The sequence below is a fragment of the Delphinapterus leucas genome, chromosome 8 (assembly GCF_059928025.1).
Source record: "Delphinapterus leucas isolate spDelLeu-1000000601 "Yukka" chromosome 8, BTC_Dleu_Yukka2, whole genome shotgun sequence".
In the NCBI taxonomy this organism is placed as follows: Eukaryota; Metazoa; Chordata; class Mammalia; order Artiodactyla; family Monodontidae; genus Delphinapterus; species Delphinapterus leucas.
The window spans coordinates 19,742,372-19,767,359 of NC_143136.1; the positions used below are offsets into that span (position 1 = coordinate 19,742,372).

General features: G+C 52.4%; 2 protein-coding genes across 5 annotated transcripts in view; one reads left to right on the forward strand and one right to left on the reverse strand.

The window, feature by feature from the left end:
- Window positions 1–72: 72 nt before the first annotated feature.
- Window positions 73–23,354, reverse strand: RUFY4 (RUN and FYVE domain containing 4). 3 transcript variants are annotated; one of them, XR_002643753.3, is made up of 14 exons: window positions 21,370–23,354; window positions 21,093–21,196; window positions 19,799–19,877; window positions 19,574–19,680; window positions 18,227–18,352; window positions 17,755–17,861; window positions 17,080–17,223; window positions 16,537–16,606; window positions 14,722–15,369; window positions 13,893–13,999; window positions 8,103–8,249; window positions 2,562–2,672; window positions 1,714–1,983; window positions 73–184 (listed from the first exon to the last, which is right to left on the reverse strand). XR_002643753.3 is itself a non-coding variant. In XM_022567651.3 (13 exons), exons 1-13 carry the CDS (start codon window positions 21,416–21,418, stop codon window positions 1,881–1,883), a joined length of 1,902 nt encoding a protein of 633 aa, XP_022423359.1. In that variant the 5' UTR covers window positions 21,419–23,354; the 3' UTR covers window positions 110–1,880. The 3 variants fall into 3 exon arrangements, 2 of the variants coding, with proteins under 2 accessions (XP_022423359.1, XP_022423361.1); XM_022567651.3 differs by having other exon boundaries at window positions 110–1,983; XM_022567653.3 differs by lacking the exon at window positions 21,370–23,354 and having other exon boundaries at window positions 110–1,983; window positions 19,799–19,920; window positions 21,093–21,197.
- Window positions 13,695–24,988, forward strand: part of TNS1 (tensin 1) — a 238,877-nt gene continuing 227,583 nt past the window's right edge. Inside the window, exon 1 of one of the 2 annotated variants that reach the window (XM_089916383.1) lies at window positions 13,695–22,496. In XM_089916383.1, coding sequence (XP_089772509.1) covers window positions 22,341–22,496 — 156 coding nt within the window. In that variant the 5' untranslated portion in view covers window positions 13,695–22,340. The remainder of the gene's footprint in view (window positions 22,497–24,988) is intronic. The other variant, XM_089916382.1, reaches the window with a different exon arrangement.

Consider the following 24,988-nt stretch of genomic DNA (forward strand, 5'->3'; position numbering starts at 1 on the left):
CCTCGTAGCTGCCTTTGATAAGGAGAAGTTCTCACCAGCTCTCCAGGGCAGGAACTGCTGTTACAAAACTCTTCCTCTTGAGATGGTAATGGGATGCAACTTTGGGCAGCCTACCCCAAGGGGCGGTGCATGGGCTCTGGTCAGATTGACAGGGTTGCCCAACCGCTGCAGAGGCTTTGGCAGTCTGTGTGAGGCAGAGGGGACAGAGATAGAGCATGCATGCCTCTTTGGGACCACAAAGTCTGCCCTGGAGCCCAGCTAGGGCAGCTAATCGCCTTGTCATACAGTGGGGCCCACACTTCTTCTGAAACAGCGTTGTCAAAAGCACCACAACTGGGTGACCACTGAATGATCATAATTCGTGTAAGACTTCTTGGGCAGTCAGGGGATATGATCTTGTACCATGGAGCTAAACGAGTCCTCATCAACTGTCTTTAATATTAAAGTCTAGCTGAGTAAGCACTGCATAGAGAGTTACCTAGATCAGCCCCTTCTTCTGGGTGCTCACAACTTGGGACCCATCAAGTCAGCATAGTGGTTGGAAGGGAAGGGCAGAGAGGCTCAAGCCTCCCCTCCTGCCCACCAAACCAGACACCCTGGGGAGTAACTGGGACTCCCACACTCTCTTGGTGGGAAGGTACAATGTACAATCTCTTTGGGAAATAACTCAGCCATTTCTTTTTTTCTTTTCTTTTTTTTTTGTGGTATGTGGGCCTCTCACTGTTGCGGCCTCTCCCGCTGCGGAGCACAGCCTCTGGAATCGCAGGCTCAGCGGCCATGGCTCACGGGCCCAGCCGCTCCACGGCATGTGGGATCTTCCTGGACCGGGGCACGAACCCGTGTCCCCTGCATCGGCAGGCGGACTCTCAACCGCTGCGCCACCAGGGAAGCCCTCAGCCATTTCTTAAAAGTTAAACATACACCTACCATACCACCTCGCTATTTCATTTCCTAGGCATTTACCCAAGAGGAATAAAGGTATATGTCTATACAAAGATTTGTACACAGGTGAAGATGGGAAACTTATTTGTAATAGCCTGGAATTGGAAACAACTCAAGTATCAACAACAGGTGAATGTGTAAATAAATTGGGGTATATCCATGCAGTGGAATACTACTCAACGGTAAAAAGGAACTTGATATATGCTACAACACGATGATAAAATAATTATGCCAAGTGAAAGAGGGCAGACAATAAGGAGTATATACTGTATGATTCCATTTATACAAAATTCTAGAAAATGCAAACTAGTCTCTAATGACAGAAAGCAAGTAAGTGGTTGCCTGGGGATGGGGAAAGGTGGGGGGAGGGAGAGATGACAAAGGGCACAAGGAAACGGGGCTGACGGATGTGTCTGTTATTTTGAATATGGTGATGGCTTCAGGGTGTATATTAAAGGCAAAACTCATCAGGCTGTGCTCAACAGGTTTATGTGAAGTGTATTATACGTTACTAGCACCTAAAGGAAGCTGTTAAGAATGAAAGCAGACCTCCGAAGGAGACTGCAGACAGGAAGCTCCCGTGTATCATGAAGGATGGGCTGGCTGAGAAGGGAGTGCAGAGGAGAAACGTCAGGGCCACCGGGCCTTATTCTTGGACAAGGACTTTGAGCCTGCAGGGACTTTAGAGAGGATGGTGCCCACTCCCTCATGTTATGGAAAAAGCCTGGCAGCTTTGCCAAAGTCACCCAGTGGGAGATGCAGGGTTAGAACCTCTTTCCTGGCTGCCAGCCCGGCTCCTTCCATCCTCCACACCACGGTCTGTCCACTCAAGTGCTGTCCACCTTAGATGGCCAACTTCTAGAAAGCAGGACTGGTCAGACCAGAGGGCTGGGAAGGGCCGAGGGGACGGCCGATCAGGTGGGGTGGGTGGGTCTCAGTCAGAGGACCTGGGCTTCTCTCCTCTGGGAGCAGGGTGGGCAGTGGCACTCCTTCTTCTTAAAATCCACAGAGCAGGCATGGCAAACCAGGCCTCCGCAGAGCCTGGGGAGCAGAAGCGGAAGAGTGGGTATGTGTGGGTGCGTATGGGGGAGGGGGTCATGGGGTTCGAGCATCTTTGTGTCCACCTGTGTGTTTCCCATCTCCCAGCAGAATGGCCCTGGGTCTATCTCAGGAGGCCTTCCCTTTCCTAGAAGGGGTCCCAGTGCCCCACCCCTCCAGGGTCCTCTAACTCCAAATGGCAGGTTCTCCTGACAGCCCACTGTCCTCTCTCTTGCTGTTTGTCCTGCCACTGTGTTTCCAGGGCAAGGTGAGGGAAGCAGATTCCTCTGTACAGGAAATCTCTTCCCTGATGAGATTAGCTGATCGATTAATCAGTCTATTTGTGGAAGGGTTACCCAGTCCCATCTTCCAGATGCCATTCCTTGTCTGCCCCCTTTCCACTGTTCTTGTTCACGTCTCTGCAAAGTGTCGGGTAAAATGAGTAGCCAGCTTTAAGTGGCCTTTCATAAATGCCTATTTCCTGTGTCCCTCCCTTCCCTGGAGTGGGCAGCGGGCTGTGGGCTGGTGGAAACTGGGTTGTCCCAGAGGAAGGATTCTGTACCCCCCTCCCCACCCATTACCTGCACAGGTACCGCCGAGACAGCCGACCAAAGATCTTGTTACAGACAACACAGCATCCAGGGGCCAAGGAAGAGAGATGCTGGACCTTCTGCCACAGGTTATCCTTCTCTCTGATGGGTGGGTGGAGGTGAACACACACACACACACATACACACAAGACAGAAATATGGAAATGCACAGATGGAGAGATGGAGAGGGACAGAAAGAGATACACAGAAACAAAGAAGAGAGAGACAGAGAGGGAGTCACACAGAGATATACACATAAAGAGACCAAAAGAGATGAGAGACAGTAGAGCAGAAAGAGACAAAGAAATGGAGAGGGAGACAAAGAGGGACGGAGAGACAGACACTCAGAGAGAAAAAAAGGAAGTCAGGGAGTTGGAGAAGGAGACAGAGACACACAGAGAAGCAGACAGGGAGATCAATGTAGAGGGAGAGAGAAAGACACAGGGGAAAAGATGCAGAGACAGACAGGGACAGAGACACAGACAGAGAGGGAGACAAATATGGAGAAAGATGGAGAGACCAAGAAAGAGACATAGTGATGGAGAAAGACATGTAACATATGTAGTTACGTATGTTTATCCTCCTGCAAAACTATCCTGTTTTTTTAAAGAATGTTTAGGAATATGGGTTGTTCAACATTTTTATCAAAATGACGTACACACGTACGATTTAAAAATCGAGCAGTATGGAAGGACTTATATCAAAAGGCAATAGATATACCTCCTTCCCATACTCAGTGGCAAACCACTTCTTACATGCTTTAGCTTTTTCTCCTTGATATTATTTCCATATTTAAGTAATATGCTCATATTCCTCCTCCGTGATTTATCAAGAAAGAACATCTTCCATAGAGCTCCTTGATATCACAAGGAGCACGCCCTTAATTAACTTCCTAAGAAGGGCAGTGTGCGAGGTGAATTTTATGTGACCTGTCTATCTGAAAAAATGTCTTTCCTCTGTCACCTCCCCAACTTGCTTCCTAGTTTGGCTGGATATAGAATTCTAGGGCAAAAGCCAGCTTTTCTCAGAACTTGAAAGCATTACACCATTGAGTCTTAACATTTGAGGATATGGGTTATTTATTACCATCCTCACTAACTCCTCCTCCTTCCTCCCAGTGCAGTTATATCCCCATTTTTGGTTCCTCTATTGGTTACTGTTGGAATTTTACAGAATATACTCACACATTTATTTCTCACTCATTCATTGACTATAGATAGCATCATACGACTGCCATTCTGTACTACGATGGTGCCAGCATCCCTGCTCTTCAGCTTTCCTCCTTCTCAACCTCCTATCTTATCTATTCCTGCAACATCCAATGTGGTAGCCACTAGCCACATGTGGCTATTTAGATGTATATTTAACTTTTTATTTTATTAATTTTTAAATTTAATGATTCTTTAAATTCTACAGTACTTTACAATTTTCAAAAGTTTCACACACATGATTTCATGTAATCCCATAATAACCCCCTTTAAAAAAAATCCCCTACCCCTATATTGTCCCTTCCCCCTTTCCTTTCCCCACTGGTAACCACTAGTTTGTTCTCTGTATCTGTTAGTCTGCTTCTTTTTGTTTAATTCACTAGTTTGTTGTATTTTTTAGATTCCACATATAAGTGATATCAGGTGTATATTTAACTTAATTAAAGTTAAATAAAGTTAAAACTTCAGTTGCACCAGCCATTGAGGTACTCAATCGCTATGTGGGACTAGTAGCTACCATATTGGACAGGGCAAAATCAGGACATCTCCATCTTCACAGAAATTCCTGTTGGATTCTGTTCTATACTTAATATTGTTTAGGTGGTAACATTTAGGTTTGTTCTATAATTATGATTGTTTTCTGTGCTTTGCCTTTAGGTTGATTCCAATACTGAAAAAAATCAATGAAAAGTATTTACATTATCAGACAATGTGTAAGCATATTGCATCAACTGAAGCTAAGATGTAACATTTCCCTTCTTGGAAATTTTCTGTTTTTCTAGGACTTTCTAATTGTCTTTCTTTGCTCTTTGCATGACTTGCCTTTAACATAGCCTAATCCCCCATGCCCCTAATTCTTCATCGTATCAGATATTCTTCTAATGCTCTTCTCCCCTGAGACCTCCCTCCTGGGCCCTCAATGCTTCTGCTATAGCCTGAACTGACTGCTTCCTGGGCTTGCTGCCCCCTTGTCATCTTGGGAATTCCCTTTTCTTCTCTCATGGGCTAGAGCTACTATTCCCTGAATTCTGCAACTTCTCCATTCTTGGATTATTTCCTTGTTTTTTTGGAGCACATCCTTAATTAACTTCCTAAGAAAGGCTGTGTGGGAGGTGAATTTTATGTGACCTGTCTATCTGAAAAAATGTCTTTCCTCTATCACTTCCCCACTTGCTTCCTAGTTTGGCTAGATACAGAATTCTAGGGCAAAAGCCAGTTTTTCTCAGAACTTGAAAGGATTACACCATTGAGTCTTAACATTTGTTGGGTTCTACTCCTTTTATAAGTGGACCTGTCTTTTAGGATATTCTCCTTATCTTTGTTTTACTGAAATTTCACAATGATGTATCTAGATGTAGTTTACCACCCACCCCTCTCCTTTATTGTGCTGGTCACTCAGTGAAATCTTTAAATCTGAAGATCTATGTCCATCAGAGCTGGGAAAGTGTCTCATATTTCTATCTGATAATCACCTCCTTTTTATTCTTTTCTTTTTTGGAATTCCTGTCAGTTGGAGAAGATATTAGAACTCTTAGATTGATTCTCTATGTCTCTATTTTTCTCACGTCTTCATTTATCTGTGCTTTTATTCTGCTTTCTGAGAAACTGTGTCATCTTTATCTTCTAATCCTAATGAATTAAAAATAATTTCAGTGATCATATTTTTAATTTCCAAGAATGCTTCTCATCTTTTGATGGTCGCTTTTCACAGCATCATGGAAGATGGATCATTTTTGTTTGTTTATCTTTGTCACTCCCCTTTATTTTCTAGCCTCTCTTCAAATGTCTGGGGATCCTTGGTTGTCATTTCATGTTTAAGAAAGAGGTGATCGGGGGCTTCCCTGGTGGCGCAGTGGTTGAGAGTCCGCCTGCCGATGCAGGGGACACAGGTTCGTGCCCCGGTCCGGGAAGATCCCACATGACGTGGAGCGGCTGGGTCCGTGAGCCATGGCCGCTGAGCCTGTGCGTCCGGAGGCTGTGCTCCGCAACGGGAGAGGCCACAACAGTGAGAGGCCCGCGTACCGCGAAAGGAAAAAAAAAAGAAAGAAAGAGGCGATAAAAGCTGCGAGAGCTCCAGGGAGTAGAAGGGGATGATTGGAGAGATTGGGTAGCGAGCTACCTGCCACTCCAGACTCTCAAATGCCAGAACGCTCTGCTCTTTTATTTGGGGCTTTCTTTAGAGAAAGACCTTTTAGTTATTTGTCTGGGTGATAGGCCCCTCACTGTTAGATGTTCTGCAGTGGGAGGCAGGCAGAAAGCACGGGTTGTACACTGCTCTTTCTAATGACTTTATCAGTTAATTTTCCTGATTTCTGCCCCTCATCTCACTTCTGCCATCTGTGTTCTTGGTGTCTCTGGGCCCTGAAGTTCTAACTTGGGCTAAATCCAGTATCCACTTTTCCATCTGTTTTCTGGCTTCTGGAAATTAGCTGAAATCTCTCATTTGTGGTTGGCTCCTTTTACAGTCATTTCAGTGAGATCTCAGGATGGAGACTGGATAACGTGTGGTCAGTCTACCATCTTGACACAGAAGTCAACCTTCATGCTCCATCATTTTTTTTTTGCTTAAGGCCATATCTTCCACAACGCTTCTGGGAGGAACATCGTGTTATGTGGTTTGGGGCCTTGTGATGAATTTCTTTAGCACTAGGAAAAACATTTGTCTCTCCGGATGAACTGGTATTGCTCCTTTGAATGGACAGTGAAACTTTCTGTGTTTCCCTTTTCCATCCTGCTATGTTCAGAGCTAAGTTCTAACCCTAAAACTTCAGGAGTATATATTTTTCATCTTTCATTAAATCTTCTGTTTTTCTTTAACTATATATATATATATGTGTGTGTGTGTGTCTGTATGTGTGTATGCATGCGCATATACACAATATATATGTCTTATTGTTAGCTACCTTAAATTCTTTTGTGAGATATATAGCTAATTTTTTATTAGCTTCCTCCTGGTTGACAGCTCCTTAAATTTAAATTAAATTTAAATTTAAATTAAATTTAAATTAAATTCCTTAAATTCTTTCTTCTTTCCAGGTTGATCTCTCCCTTTTCTCATCTTTAATCACTTGGATATTGTGCAAGACGATTTAGTCCTAGATGATCCCTCAGAAACCTTCCGATTCTAATGGAACCTGAGTCCAATGGTCTCCTATTTCCTGAAGGAGGTGAAAGTATAATGTATATCTGTGAATTAGCTCCTCACTAGACTGAAGGGTAGAAAGCAGGTTTTACACATTCCATCCATCCTGCAGTGAGCTTAGTGGTTTAGGATTAATCCTGGTGAGCTCAGCCTCTGGAACCCAGGACAGCTGACCCAAGATGGGCCACAGGCCCAATCGTCTGAGGAAGTCCAGTAGGCAGGCAGGTGTAGGACATGCGATTACCTCTTGGTTAACCTATGGGCTCCTTTCCCTTCTCCTAACCTTGGTTGGTGTGTGTGTGTATGTGGGGGTTGGAGGGTAGCTTGCCTTAGAGGCAGAGGACTCTATGCAACTTATATGCTGTGTGTCCTTGGTGGCCAAGCCAGCCCCTGTGGCCATCGGTTTTCTCATCTATAACACGGGAATAGAGACTTCCCTGTGGTGCAGTAGTTAAGAATCCGCCTGCCAATGCAGGGAACAGGGGTTGGAGCCCTGGTCCAGGAAGATCCCACACGCCGCAGAGCAACTAAGCCCGTGCGTCACAGCTGTTGAAGCCCGCGTGCCACAACTACTGAAGCCCGAGCGCCTAGAGCTCGTGCTCCGCAACAAGAGAAGCCACCTGAATGAGAAGCCTGTGCACCACGATGAAGGGTAGCCCCCGCTCGCCGCAAATAGAGGAAGCCCGCACGCAGCAACGAAGACCCAATGCAGCCAAAAATAAATAAAGAAAGAAAGAAAGAAAAGAAAAGAAACGACATGAAGGAAACTTAAATGCATATTCCTAAGTGAAAGAAGCCAATGTGATGCTGCGGAGCAACTAAGCCCGTGCGCCACAACCACTGAGCCTGCGCTCTGGAGCCCACAAGCCACAACTATTGAGCCCACGTGCTGCAACTATTGAAGCCTGTGTGCCTAGGGTCCGTGCTCTACAACAAGAGAAGCCACAGCAATGAGAAGCCCATGCACTGCAACGAAGAGTAGCCCCTGCTCGTCACAAGTAAAGGAAGCCCGTGTGCAGCAACGAAGACACAATGCAGCCAAAAATAAATAAATTTATAAAAAAAAAAAAACAAAGAAGGGAATAACAGCCAGGGATGGCTGAAAGCAGAAAATGAGTTAGTACATACAAAAGGTCCAGAGCTGCTGTACCATGTCCCCCGTCCCCAGTGTCCCACCCTTACTGAATCAGCTCCAGCACCCGCCTCTTCATGGCCCGGACCAGGTCCCGCTGCCCGCCAAGCTCCTCCTCATACATGGCACCCTTCCTTTCAGCCTCCTGTTGGTTGTGCTCCAGCTCCGCCTGCAGCCGGGCCCTCTCTTCCTGACACCTGGGCGCAGAAGGAAGACTGAGTTGTGAAGGGAAAAGCGCAGCATGTGTGTCTGAGCTGGGCTGGGCCTCTGCCTGACAGGGAGCCCCACCAGGGAAGCTGGTGATGCCTCCTGCAGCTGAAGTGAGCACACACACACCATACATTCACAACACAGCACACACACCACACCCAGCACACATTCACAACACATACAGGCACACACACCACACTAGACACCGCGCACGCACACCACACATACAACACAGCACACACACACTACACACACCACAACATATACCACATACCACACACATACCACACACACATCATAACACACATCACACACATGTACATAACACATACCCCGCCCCCCCTCCACACACACACCACAGTGAACCAGGCACTGTGTGGCCTGACACCTATAGATTGTCTCTTCATCAACCGTTCAGAGCAGTGAAAACAGGGCGTCGCCTTGCATGTTCCTTTAGAGGGCACAAGCCACCATTTTCATTTGTTTTCCTTCTTTTTCTTTCAACATTTCCATTTTAAAATGTAATTTCCTGGAAGGCATGTTGACAATCCTGGCAGCTCTCTGGGGGTAGTGGGTGTTTGGGAACCCAGGCCGGACGGGCTGTGCCTGCTGAAAACACTTGTGGCGTTTGGGGAAAAGGAGTAAATGGTGTACGATTTGAAGGGACTTTTTGGCTTTAAAATATTTTGAAAAATTTCATTACATTGTCTTTCCAATTTAAAAAAGTCATCTTAAACATATGGCTTTCTTAAATTTCCCTTTCAGATTGGGCTTTGAAACTCTTCAGCTCTACTCTTGCCTCTTGCTTTTGTCTTTAGTGGCTTCCTAGAAGGTTCCAAGAAATGTAATGGACTGGAAATAAAAAGGTCCCAACCCCAGGTCCCAGGCTCTTACTCCGTGGCTCAGATGGGCGGGTGTTGCAACGGCGCTGCCCATCCTGTGATCTCTGGATGCTCTCTCTCTCTCTCTCTCTCTTTCTTGCGCTTGCGTGTGCGCGGGTGTATGTGTGTGTGTGTGTGTACCCGTGCCCCTGGCTGAGTGTGTTTGAGGGGAAGAGGCTTGACAAGGAATTGAGTTATAATTTAAAAAATTCAGCCATGTAGTCTGCTGCAGGGAGGAAAGCTGAGTGGGCCATGAAATCAAACCGACACAGCTAGCCACCAAAATTCCAAAAAGGCCAGTTCCCGCAGCCTTAGGGAGAAGTGACTTTTAACGAACATTCTAGTCTTCAGCCTCTTCATTTCTTAGTATTAGGATTTCATTTTCCTAAGCTAGTTTACTTGCCCAGTGATCCCAGGGTCTCTGGTGTGGCCAGGCCCTAATGTGACCACTGCGGTTAGTGTGTTTCTTTGTGATAAACCAGTAAGATAATTGTGTGACAGTGACAAAGGAGGGGCCAAGATGCAGAGTTGAGGGGATGCTCAGGAGGTCTTCTTAGACAAGGCGACATTTAAGCAGATCTGAAAGACGAGGAGGTAGCCGTGTAAAGCCAGCCAAGGGCACATGCAAAGTTCTGCAAGTTGGCAAGAACATGGCTTGTTTGAGGAAATGAAAGAAGGGCTAGGGACACTGTAGTTCCGAGAAGGGCACGGCTGGGGAGCCAGGAGGCAAGGTGGGAGGTAGGCAGGGTCCCTCAGGGGCCCCAGAAGGAGTGGAGTTTGATCACAGGGCAAAGGAAGCCATTGAAGCATTTTAAGTATTTAAAGTATTTATGGGGGTGACAGACACTCCTAGGGCAGGAGAGGACATGGAAGGAATTAAAGTCTACTGAGTACCTACTAGGTGCCCGGCACTGAGCTTAGTACTTTATAGCCTTGTTTCATTGAATTTTCACAAATTTATGGGACAGGTGATATGATCATCATTTCACAGGAAAGAAAACAGAGCTTCAGAGAGGGAGTAACACTTGCCCAGGGTCACACAGCTTGATAAGTGAGGGGAGCAAAAATCTGAATGCAGGCCTGTCCAGCTCTAATCTCTTCTTGCCTCCCCACACCTGCATCCACGCCGGGCCCTGATCACCGGTGGCACCGGGGCTGAGTGGGTAGCAGGTAGGAGAGAGGGGTGGATACTTATGGTCCTGTGGCATGCCTCCAAGGAGCTCAATGCTGCCACCCAAGGTGGGGGGAAGATTTGATGTTTGCCTAATTCCCCATCTGAGGACCTTCCACTTGTACCTGTCCTAATCCCTTTTGCTTTGAGGTCTAACCCAGAGGGCAGAGGAAACCCATTTGCTTGGAAAGATGGTCTCACAGATCATGTGAGTTGGAAGAGATCCAACCATCTCCTTTTGCAAATCAGGGACCTCAGGCCGAGGAGGGAAGGTCAGTGTCCTGGCGCCCCACAGCCAGACAGCTGGGGAGTGGGTATCAGAAGCCCAAGTGTATTTTTATAGCCCCAAGCTGGTCTGTTCTGGGGCCTGCTGTGTCTCACCTTTGTGTCTAGCCTGGGGCTCTGCACCCCTGCCCACTTTAAGTCTATTCTCCACACCACAGCCAGAGCAGTCCTTCAGAAACCCAAGTCAGACTACGAGAGCCCTCTGCTTCTCCACCACGTGGGAGCCTCTGCTCCAGCCACAGGCCTGCTTGTCCCCAAGCTCATGTCTCCTGGGCCTTTGCATCTGCCAGTCCCCCTGCCTGGAGCACTCCTCTCGAGATACCTGCATCGTTCAGCTCTTCCTGTGGTTGGGATTTCTGCTCAAATGTCACCTCCTCGGACAGGGCTTCCCTGACTCCAATTCTAGATGATTCTCCTGTCCCTCTCTCTCTCTCTCTAGTCCCCACAGGGCCCATGACCACCTGACAGCGTATTTCCATTTGTTGATCTATTGTCTGTCTCCCTACATCTCCCTAGGTGTGTGAGCGCAGACACTGCCTGTTCTGTTCCCTCCTGTACCCCCACGTGGCCATAGCAGAGGCACAGTAAATACTGTTCATTAACCGCCTGGGCCCCCGTGGCCCTTCTCTTCGCTGGTGGTGAGATACCGTCACCAGCTCGAAGCCCACGGCCCCTTTCCCAGGGGTGAGGGGTTTGTCTAAGTTCCCTGGATCCCAGGAGGCAGGGGACGCATTCTTGTCCAGGCCTCAGGGGCTTCTGTAACTTACCACCGAATTCCGATGACTCTCTGGTGGGTCCCCCGGCCCAGCCTCTCTCCCCAACTCCACACTCAGCCGCCCACCCAAGGATCCACTTAGAGTCTAGCAGGGGTCTTGAACTTAGCAGGCTCCTAACCCAATGCCTGAGCCTTCCCTGCCGACCTGCTCTGCCACACAGTGACTCTACTTTTCCAGCCGGTCAGGCCGAAGACTGGGAGTCATTCTTGACTTCCTTCTTTCTCTCACACCCCACAACCATCCCTCGGGAAGCCCGACCTCATGTTGGATCCAGGATCCAGCGGCTCCTTCACGTCTCCAGTGCATCCCAGCTCCCCTTTGTCATCAGTCTCCTCTCTTCCACCCCTGCTAGCCTACAGACCAGCTCCACGGAGCAGCAGACGTGAGTCCTTGAAGCACATGTCAGCCCAGAATAGGCACATCCACACAGACAGAAGGCAGATTAGCAGTTGCCTAGGGCTGGAGGGTTGGGGCGAGATGGGCAGTGACTGCTAATGAGTATAGGGTTTCTCTCTGGGGTGATAAAAATAATCTAAAATTGATGGTGGTGATGGATGCACAACTTCGTGAATACACTAAAAACCACTGGATTGTTTTTTCAAAGCAGAGAAACATCTTTTTAACATGCAGACAGTCACATCATGTCCCTCCTCTGCTCAGGACTCTCAGTGGTTCTAAGTCAAGTCAAAGCCAAGGTCCTTTTGATGACCTGCTAGGGTCTCCTGTTACCCACCTGACCTTTTCCTACAGCCCTGCCCTCCTTCACTCCACTGGGGCTACAGTGGCGTCCTTGATGCCATGCCCATTCCCACTGCAGAGCCTTTGCCCTTGCTGTTCCCTCTGCCTGGAACATTCCTTGACCACATATCCAATGGCTCAGACTTCAGTTCCTTCAGGTCTTGACTCAAATGTCACCTTTCCAGGGAGGCCCCCTTGGCCATGCCAGCTCATCGAAAATGTCACCCCTGACACTTCCCATTCCCCTTCCCTGCTTTATTTTCTTCTTCTTAGAACTTAGCACAATCTGCGTCCTATGTATTTTACTTGCTTGTATTTATCATCTATCTCCCCCACTGGCATGTAAGCTCCAAAAGGGCAGGCATTTTATCTGTTTTGTCCATGAGAGTATTTTCAGCACATAGAACAGGTCTGGCTCCGAGTGTCTGTGGAATGACCGAATGATGGACGGGATGATGGGGGCAGGGCAGGGGTCTGTGAAACAAGGGCTCTCCCAGCCTCAGGGAGCAGCCTGGGGCTGGGCAGTCTCCCTGGAGCCTCCTGGCTTCTCCCTCCAGCCTGCTTTGATTCCCAGAGATGGCCTTGAGTGGGCAAGGCCCCTGCACTCACTTAGGGCCTGAATCATGGGATTCTTTGCTGACCAAACCACAGGACTCAGCTGAGAGTCTGGTGGGAGGAGTCCCCGGGGGCCTTTTGGGGTTGGTTCCTGGGCCCCCGGGCCTCTCGCAGCCTATTTAGCAGCCAGTAGACAGCTCTGTGATTCAGTCTGAATCACAGCTATGCAGGCTCCCCTGGGGGTCAGGGCAGGTGTCGGTCAAGTGGGAGAGACCAGGCAGGCGGGCAGACTGAGGCAGGTGGAGACCAAGGGTGAGACACACAGAGAGACTGAGTCAGACCAAGGAAGATCTTTGCATGGTGTCATAATTTCTTTAAAAATAAATTATGGCAAAGAAACTGAGACACTGAGAGACTGAGGGGGAACGCAGAGACAAAACACGCACTTTGGACCCTTGAGGTGAATGTGATGGTGGGAGGATGAAGATGCCAGATGCTGAGAGAGGCTGAGGGGAGAGACAGGAGACTGACACACCAGCACTGGGGATACTGGCTGACGGGGCAGCTTTTAGGCCCGATGGTTCTGGAGTCAGTTGTAGGGTCTGGATCTCAGCTCCTCTATTAACTAGCTGATGTTGGGTGAGTTAGGTGGGTCCTTGAGCCTTAGCCGCCTAATCTATAAAGTGGGGGTTCTTGGAGGACCGATCTCCTGGGGTTGTTACCAGGAAGCACCTGGAACAGTGCCAGGGACACAGTAAGTGCTCAGTGATGATTATGATTACTGTAACCAAGAGGGTGAAAAAGCGAACGCACGATAGGGAACAGGAAAATAAGAGGCAAAGAGGGAGACTGAGAGAGATAGTGGGGCAGGAGTGTGGTGGGAGAGGGATGCTGTGTGGACGGAAAAGAGAGAGGGGAGCCCAGAAGAGGCAGCAGAAAGGCGCAAAGGTGAGTGTGGGAGGGAAGGGAGGGATGGGACGCATAGACCTCTCCTGGGGCTACTGAGGCAGGCCAGCGAGGGAGGGGGCTGGCAAAGGGGAGGGGAGGGGAGGGGGGCAGGAACACCCTAAGGGTGGGAACAATTTCCTGTATGTACAGGATGCCAAAGCTGTGCCCGCACAGGGCCTGGTGCAACGCTTGCTGGCATGACCGTGAATGTGAGCCTCCTGCCCCCCTGGCCTCCTGGCTCCCATGCCCTGTGGCACTGGTGGTTGCCTAGGTTACCTGTTGAGCTGTTCCTGCAGTGCCTTCAGCTCCCCTTCCTGCTCCTTCAGCAGCCGTTCCTGGTGCTGGGCCTGCTCCTTGGTTTTCTGGAGCCCATGTCTGAGACTCTGAGGGCAGGGAGAGGGTGAAAGGAGGGGAAACGGAAGCTGAAGGAGGAGGGCAGAGACCCCAGCCCGGGGCCTGACCTGACAAACACCCCCGTGAGACCCCAGGCCATGTGAAACAGCCCTTGGGTGGAGAGCAGGACTGGGGACAGCGCTGGGAGCTGTGGTGCTTGGCTCTGCCCCTGGGTGAGCCTGGAGCCACCATTTCTTCCTTCGCTAAAGGATGGAAGTTACAGACCTCAAGGATCTGGAAGACTCAGGCTAGGGAGGATGCTGAAGGAAGGCTTGAAAACGATTTGGGTGACCTTGAAGAGAAACATCTACAGGGGCAATTAGGTAGGGCCTGCAATAGCAGAGCCTAGATATTGGGAAGAAACCTGCCAATAATGAGGGCTATGGAACTTGAGAACAAGCAACTGCCCCGAAGAACTGTTGGGAAGGGATTACAAACTCAGATGCCTACAGGGGCTGGGCAGGATGAACAAAGTGGGTCTGGTGTGAGGCAATAGGGAGAGGTGGGTATTGTGGTAAACTGAAGAATGCGTGTTCTTCATGTGATGAACTGGAGAACTTCCAAAAGGCATCCTCAGATCATAATGATCCTGTGGCCCAATGCAAATTGGTCTGTGGGCTGGAATGGCCCTGGGCCATCCTTGAAGACACCCACCTGTGGGCTAGGTTAGAGATGGGGAGCAGAGACAGGTACAGAGCTCAACTGCTCTCACCTCGACCACATCCTGCAAGGCCATCTCTGCTTGTTCCTCTCTCCTGGTTGCATTGGTCACTCCTATTTGCTCTTGGGGCTTCTCCGTGGTGGAGCCTTCCTTTGTTTCCAGGCCCTGAAGGACCCAGAACTCCCTGGGGATGCTGGGCACTTTCCCGCCCTGACGGCTCCCTGACACTGCATCCCTTATCATCTCTTTGGGGCTGGAGGCCAGCAGCCTATGGATATGACTCCTCTCTGCTTCCCCTTCATAAGTCCCATCTATTGTTCTCTGGCCCTCTGCACTCAGCAAAACCCCCCTGCCCTCAGTATCCGTCCCTATCACCTCCTTCAGAGTCCCTTTGGTCCCCTTGCCTTGTCCCTGGATGCTAGGTGTTGAGTTCTCCAGGCACATCCCCGTCCTTGGAGCTCCTTTCTCCTGGTTTTGCTGAAGCTCCTCCCCCTCTAGTTCCCACATGCTCTGGGGAGGCCCAAGCCTCCTGGGATCTTCTTTCTTCTTTTCCAAAAATAGGGGCTGATGCTTGTGTTGCTGGGACCTGGGGAGTCCAGCCAACCTGTCTTCCCTGGGTGCATCTCGCAGAGAACTGGCTTGCCTGGTATGTGGCTCCTCTGGGTGGCCTCCTGTGGGGTCTCCATATGTGGGTGAGATCTGCAGAGAAGCCGCAAACCCGTCATCCCTCTCAGCACCAATTCACCAACCTGGTGCCTGGGAGAGGCCACAGCCCTAATCCAGTGGGTTTGCTAAATATATGGATTTCTGGTCCTCCCACTGGAAATACTGATTCAGCAGATCTGGGGTAGGGCCCAGGAATCTGAATGTTGAAAAACACCCCAGGTGACCTGAGGCCCAGGCTTTGATCTGAGCAGAGTGCTTCTCAACGCCCTTTCCTTCCTCACCTCTTGCTGGAATCCTTCTCCCTCCTTTACCTCCATCTTCTGCATCGATCTGATTTCCCCTTAGTTCTTCCCACCACTCTCTTCTGATCTTCCCCCCTGAACTTGACTTCTCTGTGTCTCCATTTTCTGGTCTGTAAAATGGGAATAATAATACTTCCTTATAGGGTTGTGGTGAAAGCTTAAATAGACCGACAGCCCCTAAAAGTCACCTCTGTCAAGAAGCCTCCTCTGTTCTCCCACATTCCTGGGCGTGTCTGGTCACTACACTTAACTTGTGTTGCGGTGTGTTCCTTTAGGGTCTGTCTCCCCAGCAGACCTGGAACTCCTTTAGGTCAGAGACTGAGTCACAGCATCTACACCTGGGGCCTGGAAGCTGGCGGGGGTGCAAAGCAAGCTTGTGGAAAGATGATAACCACAGGCTACCGCTTACTGGCCACGGAGCAGGAGCCTTGCTCTGTGCAGCACCTGGGCTGTCTCAGTGCGACCTCATGATTCCCCCGTGAGGCAGGACAAGTTATACGCCCAAGGACCCTGGTTAGTAAGGCATGGAGCTGGGATATCAACCAGGCAATCTGGCTCTTCAATCGCTCCCTGAATTGAACTGGGATGTTTGCAAATTGTCCAGCAGAGGTTGTCTCCCTGGGCTGTTTCCTGGAAGCTTCTGGTCGCCCTCCCCAGCTTTCCCTCCTCCCAGGGGCCCCAGTGGCGCCTGAAGGTGCTGCCAGTGGTTCCCTTCTCTCCCTTATATCCTCACCACCTTATGAATACGAGCCTTGGCTTCTGTGGCTCCCTAGCCCCAGGTCCACATGTTGGCCTCTCCCTCTCTGTCCAGCTGGGTCAGGGCTCAGTTACTTCTCAACCTGGGGGTCCCAACAGAGATAGAGAAGAGGTAACTAGGCTGAAGGTTGGGAAGAGGCACCTCCTTAGGGGAATCTTTGATCTTTCTGGGTCTTCTTCCCTGGGTCCAGTTGGAATTGGAGCAGCGGGACCTGAAAGTGAAAGAAGCGGGGGGACCCTGGACCTCTCTCCAGCAGTGGTCTTGGTCCTCAGATGCAGGATACCCCATTTTTCCAACCACCCATTCATCCCACCACCCATCCCACTTTCCTGCCCTTCCACCCTCATGCATACATCCTTCTCTCCATCCACCCACACATCCTACCCTCCATCCATCCTTCCATTCCATTTCAACATCTCAACATCCATTCATCCTTCTAACCGTCTATCCCAACCACCCAACAACTCTTTAATGAGTGTGTTTTCTGTGCAGCATCATGGGACATCCTAAGATGGCACTGGGAAAACAGAAGGCTAGGGAGGTGGAGAATCGGGAGTCAGGGAGTAAGAAGAGAGGGAGGAAAAGATGGGGCTGGGGGTTGAGGGCTTGGGGTTAGTTTGGGGGGGTGGTAGTAATGGGAGCAGGCATTGAAAAGAAGCTTTCCTCCACGCTGCCCCCACTCACTCTGAGAACATGGGCCAGGCTCCATCCAAGTCTGGCCGTTGCAGGTCCAAGTCGAAGGTCACCTCGTTGAGAGCATAGAGGGAGTCCAGGATGTCTTCCTGGAGTTCAGGGCACAGCAGAGGGCTCCGGGGGCCATACCACTTCCTGTGTTAACAGGGAGCAGCACCCTTGGCCTTTGGCTCTGGTGCTATTGCCACCCCCAACCTCAGAGAATCTACCTCCACTGCACACCATAGTGGGATGGTTCCCCAGACAGGGTGGTCCATGGGGACCAGGAGGCTGAGCATCATGATGCTACCAGGACTGGGGCTCTAACGTCCCCTTTGCCCTTTCTTCCTTGGCTTTCCCTTTATGACCCTTATTTTAGTCATCATTTTTTTGTGTGTGTGGTACGCAGGCCTCTCACTGTTGTGGCCTCTCCCGTTGCGGAGCACAGGCTCTGGACGCACAGGCTCAGCGGTCATGGCTCACGGGCCCAGCCGCTCTGAGGCATGTGGGATCCTCCTGGACCTGGGTACGAACCCGTGTCCCCTGCATCAGCAGGTGGACTCTCAACCACTGCGCCACCAGGGAAGCCCTATTTTAGTCATCTTTGATATCAAACCACCCTTCTAGGGGTAAAGAGGAATCTTCCCGAGGGAGGGCCACGGGCTCGGATGGTATAAGTAGCCCCACCTGGTTAGCTCTGGGTTCAGGAGGCAGAGCTGCAGGGACTCGGCCAGCTGTCCGTGGGCGAGACAGAAGCGGATGAAGGCTCGGCCTTTTCCCAGTGGGGTCTTCAACTGCACAGCACACAGGGGACAAGTGGGGTGATGGTGGTATTAGGACAGAGGGAACGCAGCCAGCACAGAGGGAGAAAAGCTAGAATGAGTGGTGCATGAGAAAGGGTGTCTTGGGACTTGAGGCTGTGGGAGGTAAGGGGGTGACCAGAGGGGTGTGAGGGCAGGGCTAACGACAGGTGAGGACCAGGTGAGGGGGGCTATGGTCAGTGGAGCTGGGATGGGTGAGAAAGGAGCCTCGGGCAGGCCGGTGTCCCCTCCGGCCACCAAGCCATCCTTGTCAAGGACCTGGGGGCAGGACCCCATCACACCGGGGGCAGGACCCCATCACACCGGGGCCAGCCCCCCTGCCACCTGGCCCTGGATACCTTTTCCTGTGAGTGGACAAAGTGGACTGGCTCCATGTCCCCCCGCTGCTGCCACAGGGCTGTGCAGAGGAAGTCCCAGTAATCCTTCCGAGGCCTCAGGAAGCTCTTCTGCTCTTTCTGGTCAAACTGGGAGCGAGATGAGGGAAAGGAAAGTGTGGAAATGTTCCCTCCCAGAACAGTCTGTGTTCCAGCACACTGAGCACTATAGTGGAAAGGGCTCGTGCAGACAGGCCCACTTCATGTCCCGGTCTGCCCCTGCTGGCTGTGTGACCAGGAGCAAGCTGCTTGACCTCTTTGAGCTTTCAGTGTTCTCATTCATTCATTCATTCCAGAAATATTTATTGAGCACTTACTATGTGCTGGGCCCTGTTTTAAGCCCTGGGGATACAGCAATGAACAAACGGAATAAGCACAACATATAGCATGTTAGATTGTGCTGACTGATAAGGAGAAAAATAAAGCGGGGAAAGTGAGTGGAAAGCGCACGGTGTGTGCATGCATGTGTGAGATGTGTGTGGGGTGTGTGAGTGTGTGGTGTGTATGTGTGGTGTGTGTGTTAAAAAATGTAGATTAAGGTTTCTAGAGAAAGCCTCACTGAGGAGGCTCTATTCAAGTCCAGATCTGAAGGAAACGAGAAAGGGTTCCATCCAAATTTCTGGGTGAAGAGCTTTCCAGGCAGAGGGAATAGCAAGTGCAAAGGCCCTGAGGTAGGTGCTTTTCTGCCGTGCTTTAGGAAGATCAAGGAGGCCAGTGTGACTGGAGTGCAGCACATGAGGGGCAGACTGGCAGGAGACCACACAGGCACACAACATATACCACACACACACACCTCACACACATGCACACTCACACCACACATGTACATGCACATTGTCAGAGAAGTAGGAAGAGTATGTGTGTGTGTGGGGGGGATGGGCTGGTCATCAAGCACCTCAGTGGATTAGAAGGAAAATTAAACAAGATGGGCACGTAAAGGGCTTAGCTGGGCACATAATACGTGCTCAATAAAAGCTAGTGATAGTGATGACTGGGGCTCTAACCAGAAGCGAGAAAGGCCAGCCCGAGGACACCTGTGCCTCTGAAACTTTTGTCTTTAGACAGCCCCACCTAACCCAGCCCCACCTAACCCTGCCCCAGCCTTGTCCCACCTCACTTCCCAGGCTACAGTGACAGCCTCCAAGGGTGAGGTTAGATGTCAGGAAGGGTTTGCCGATTGACAGAGATGAGGTAGTGCGTGGTAATGAAGAGAGGCAGTGGCTCTTCCCTCAGGATCTGGGAAAGCCCATTCGGTTATTGGTTATTGGGACCTGGAGAGATGGGAGAGTGGGGGGGAGGGGAGGGCCCTACCTGCAGCAGTTGCTCCAGGCAGCCACAGAGTCTGTGCAGTTCAGCACTGGTGTCTGTCACCGGCTGCTGCCCACCCCCATAGCCCTGGAGGATGGCAGAGATGACAGCTGTGGGGAGGATGGTGGACATCAGACCTCAGACGGTGAGGGCTCTGAAGGAAAGGCTCTCAAGACCCCTCACCTCTCCCCCAATTCGGCCCCAGAAACTCTCTCAGGACACACTCACCCTTCAGGTCACTGGTCATCTTGAAGGCAGCCCCTTCTTCTGCCATGAGTATTTGAAAATGACGTGATTCCTTGTGGGTCTAGAGGCCAAGAACGATCTGGCTTCAGCTGCCCATCTCTCTCCTTATACAAAGGCAGAATCACAGCCAAGAGAAACAATGTGACGTCTCTAGGGTCACACAGCGAGTTCACTGGTAGGAGAAGACCCAGCTCTTTCTTGTAAGGCAGGGCGGGAGGATGATGGTGTGGTCCCCACCTATGGAGCCATTCCTGGGTGCCAGGCCCTGTGTCCTGTGCCTGACACCCTTGTATTATTCAGTCCCCATAATAACCCTGGGAGGTTATTGACTCCATTTTATACCAAGAGAGGGGGGCTTAGAGAGGGTAAGTGTTTTTTCCAATGTCACAAAGTTCTAAGTGGTGAAGCTAGAATTGGAACTCAGGTCCCTGTGCCTGCAGGGCTCATGCTCTCAACCCCGACTGGCTGTGAGCAGCCCTGCTAGTGCTCATGTGTGTAAGCCATGTGGACGCTGGGCTGAGGGGCTGTCACTCCCTCCCCCACAAGGGGCCTTGCCAGAGCAGTCATCAGCCCTGGGACACACATTCATCCTTTCCTGGGCCCCAGCTGCATGGAAAATGTGTGTTTCCTGAGGAAAAGGAGGCAGAAGCAAGGCGAGGCCCCAGAGTCGGGCCTGAGCCAGAATGCTGGGGGTGTGTAGGGAACAGGGTTTTAATCGCACTGCTCTCTCCCCAGTGAATCTCAGCCTGTTTCCCCCACAGCGGGTCCCGGGGCTCAGAGAGGAATACTGTGGCCCCGGAGGGCCCGTGGGCTTGTTCTGAGAGCCGGAAGTAAAGACAGGCATGGAGTGGGAGACCCAGGTGTCCTGCCTTCCATGCTGTGGTGGCTGGAATTTGGGAGTGAGTGGGGGTGAAGGAGCGCTAGGACACAGAGGAGGGGAAGGGAGAAGGAAAGGAAGGTAAATGAGGGAGGGTGGGTGCGGAATGGCATTCAGGGAGCACAGTGTTGGGAGTCAAGAGACCTGGTTCTCCATCCTGGCCCTGCTGCTGGCTCATTGTGTGACCTGGGGCACATCCTTCGCCCTTCTCGGGCCTGGATTTCCCCATCTGTAGACCAAGGGGTTGGACTGAGGGTCCCTGCCGCTCCTTTTAGCTCAGATGATCTATGAACTCCACAGACACCTAGATGGACCTCCTCCCCTTCTTCACCTCTACCCAGGATTCCTCTGCCCTTGCTCCTGGCCGCCCCCAGACCCAGGGGTCTCCTTGCTACTCACCTGGGAAGGCCTGGCTGGTTGGGGCATGGAAAGCAGAGCACTGCTCTGCACAGCCTTTTCCAGAGTTTGCTGCCTGGGAAGTGACTCACGCCCAGTCCAGCAGCCTGGAGGAGGGGGAAATCTTGCTCAGAGCAGAAGTGGAAGACTGTGGGGCAGAAGTGGCAGAGGCGGGCTGGAGGGCACCGGGGCAGAATGGTGAGATGGGGGATGGTTCCTCTTAGGCAGACCTGGGGTGGGTTCGCTTGTTGGCCAAACACAGACTGGGACCCAGACTCACCGAGGAGGTAGTGGGAATCGTGGCTCTGCGAGTTCTCTCCCCTTCTCATCACGGTCACTTGCTCTTGTCTTTCTTCCTTATCGCCACCAGGTGGCACAAAGAGGCTACGAGGCTGCCCCACCTTTACTGTCACTTGGTTGGAGTGCGGTGCCGGTGTGCAGGGGAGGACAAGGGTCCCACCTCATGTCTCCCTCCTCCGCCCCATCTCTTCTGAGGGGTCCCGGTGAGTGCTGATCACCAGTGCCATCCCCCCAGTTCTGGGGCTCACCGCCGAAAGTGAAAGCACTGGTGAGATGCTCCGTCCAGGAAGGGGCCCGGTGGCTTGCCCAGGCGGACTGTGGCCCTCCCACCCTGGCTGTGCTTTGTCTCCTTGAGGCTGGGGTCTTTCCACTGTTGGTTCCCAGGGGCTAGTATTGGGGGCAGAGAACAGAGGAGCAGGCATCTGCGAGGACTACCCGTTTCACAACACCCCAGGAACCGCACGTAAACACTGGAGCACGCGGTACCCAAGCCTGGCTCTGTCCTACCACGGGGACTGCCTGCCCGTCTGTCTCTCCTTCTCTGGGACTTGGTCTCCCGCGTGCAGAGGCTGCGTCCCCCCTCTCTGTGCCCCGTGTCCCCGTCTCTCCCTCATTATCTCTCCTTATCTGCTTCCTGCCTCTCCTGTCGCGTCCGCTGGCGCGCGCTCTCTCTCTCTGCCGGTCCGCCGCCCCGGTCGGTCTCGAGACCCCGCGCCGCCCCTCCCCGCGCCACCGCGCCCTCGGGTCTCCCTCCTCACTGGCTGCGTCCGGGCGTCCGCGCCCGTGTCACCGCCCCTTGGCGGGCTCCGTGCTCCCCCGCTTCCTGGAGCTGAGGGCCAAGGAGGCTCCGGGAGGGGACGGGCTGGGGGTGTCGCCGTCCCCCTCCCGACGTCGCAGGCTCCCTAGGCCGAGCGGACGCCAGGGCGAGGGGCTGGCTGGCGCCCCGGCCGGATGGGTTGCACCGTGAGCTTGGTGTGCTGCGAGGCGCTGGAGCCCGGGCCTCCCTGCAGCCCCCAGCCCCCGCGGAGCCCCTCGGCCCCCGCGCCGCCCAAGTGTCGGGAGCCCCGGGGCTCGGGCCGCGCAGAGAGCAGGCGGCTACTGCTTCAGGTAGGGCGCCGCGCGGGGTGGGTGGCGGGCAGAGCCCGGCTCGCCTGAGAGGTAAAGAGCTCCGCTGGGAAAGCACCGGACAGCGGTCGGGGGGCTCTGGAGCCAAGACCAGGTGAAGGGGCAGCAAGTTAGGCCGAGGTCTCAACTGGCTGTCTTGTGCCCTTGGGAGAAGGGTGATGTAGGACCTGACTCTTAAAAGCACAAATAGTTCAGGTGAGGTTTTAGGAGCCACCCAAGAGGGGCAGGGCTGGGCTTGCTGGGAAAGGCACTGAAAGAGTGAATTTCCCCCGACCTGGTCCAGGAGTTGACTGTGTGTCCCACAGGTAGCTGGGGCTATTGCTTCTGACCAGGGCTCTGTAGCCAGGAGGGAGGGGACCTTCTGAGTCAAGGAGGGCCCCATTAGAGCCAGGACTGACCTGAAGCTGGTGGGGGAGCTAGACCCTCACCGCTGCATTCTCTGTTCTGGGTAAGTCTTGGAGCCTTGCGAGTAGAAAGCTGATGCAAAGGGGTGGGAATAAGCCGGTGCAAGGAGGCAGGTGTTTGTTCTGGATGAGGCACCTGTCTGTGAACCAGCAGACCTGGTTTACGTGTGGGCATTGGATTTCTCCAAGGAGGAGGAGTGGGGGGGATATTTGGGGTTACCAGGGACTAGACAACACTGCTCTAGGCTCCCTGCGTAATCCCAACCTACCTTTCTGTTTGGGGGCTGTGAAGGCTGCAGCCTCCTAAGATTTGTTTGCTGTGTGGGGTTTGGATTATGCTGGAGTCTTACCTCTCTCCCCCTGGGGCTCACAGAGTTTGGGCAACTCAAAATGTATGGTGTGGCCACAGCCCCTTCCCCTTATCCCCCTTCCCCTTATCCCCCTTCCCCGCGGCAGCCAGTGAAACCAAGTGTGTGCGTGCACGTGGGTGTGGGCGTGCACACGCGTGTGTGAGTGTGTGTGTGTGTGTGCGCGCGCACAGCAAAGTGACCCCCTCCACCCCACTTGACTGGGTGACCCTCCAGGTCATAGATTTGGCATATTCGTGGTTGTGCCCCACAGTGCCAGGCATAGGGCTACACTTATAAAGCGAGCTCTGTCCTTCCCGAGCTCTAGCTCCGGTCCTCACCACGATGACCGACCACGGTGAGGGACAGGCTTGCTGGGGTGTAGTTGTTGACTGAGTCCTCACAGTGGCTGGTGGCCCAGAGATGATCCTGTTGGAGGCTTGAGCTTAGCTTTGGGCCCTGGGGGAAGGGTGAGGCCCTGGGTGTGTCAGCTGGGCATCCCAGACTACCGCCTCTTGGTCCCGGCAAAGGGACAGAGAGTGAAGGTGACATGGCAGAACTCTCAGACTTTAGGGCCGTCTCCAGGGGTCATCAGGACTCCTCACCTGCCTCAGAGCCTCATGAACCCTCCTCTGACCTTGAAAGGTTTCAGGGGGAGGTGAGTTCACAGTCTCCCTCCCTTATCTGTTCCTATCTCAGACCCTTCCTGACTTTACTCTCTGTTGGGGGATCTCTGGACTCCCCATCTCCCTACCTTCTCCGCGCTGCATGCGGCCAGCAGTGGGGTGGGTGCCAGGGGGGCCAGCTGAGGGTGGGCAGGGACAGGGACAGGCAGGCAGGGCTGAGATGGAGGAAAGAGCCAGGGGCACTGGAGGTGGGAGATCAAGGAGCGGGGAGAAGGTGGAGGCAGGCCCAGTGCCTGCATGGGCTTGTGACGGCCACAGGGACGGGCATGGGGACGAGTGTCTGTCTGCATTCGGATGAGCTGGTTTTCTGAGCAGCCTCTTGAGAGACCCTGGCGCTTACGCATGACTCAGCCCGCCTTTAGCTGCAGGATGAAACTCTGTCTCAGTCCCAGCTCGTGCCCACGCCTCCTCTGGCTACCGCTCCAGCAGGGGACGCTGTTGGTGGTGCTTCCTCCCCTCGCCAGGGCCCCGTTCACACCGCCCCTCTCAGGAGACTTCAGGCACCCTGAAAAGGGCAGCCAGGCTGCCTATCACCTCACCACAGGAGGTGTTTTACCATGTTCTTGTGGTGGATAAACATCTCTCGGACTCTCAGCCTCCCTCAGGAGTTAGGGCTTAGAAGCTACTCAGGCATCTGGGCTCCCAGCCAGGGCACACTCCTACTGACAGTCCTGCCACTGAAACGCCACCATTCCTGCCACAGACCCTTCCACCCCCCATTCCATAGGCCAGACTTCTCTCCTTGGGCCACAGCCTGTGCTCACATCACCTGTCTCCACCCGCAGCCTCACCCCTCCTCTCTCCCCTCTGGCAAGCCCCCTTCCTACCAGGCCATCCTGTCCTCTTGCCCCTGCATGCTGTTCCCACTCATCCCCCTAAGCAGCCTGTCCTATTCTCAGACCACAATGCCCTCCTCGCTCTGGTGGCCTCTCTGTCCCCCCAGACCTCATTGCCCACACCTCTCTCCTCCCCTGGCTGGAATCTGTGGCCAGTTCCTCCTCTTGGCTTTGAGGAAGATTGCCCGCCTTGGCTCCCAT

Coding starts and splice junctions, on each gene's coding strand:
- RUFY4 (XM_022567651.3), bottom strand. CDS start 21,418: ATGAGAAGGGGAGAGAACTCGCAGAGCCACGATTCCCACTACCTCCTC. Junction 21,197..21,369: donor CGATTCCCACTACCTCCTCG/GTGAGTCTGGGT, acceptor CCCCTCCTCCAG/GCTGCTGGACTGGGCGTGAG. Junction 14,000..14,721: donor CCTTGCAGGATGTGGTCGAG/GTGAGAGCAGTT, acceptor CCCTGCCCTCAG/AGTCTCAGACATGGGCTCCA.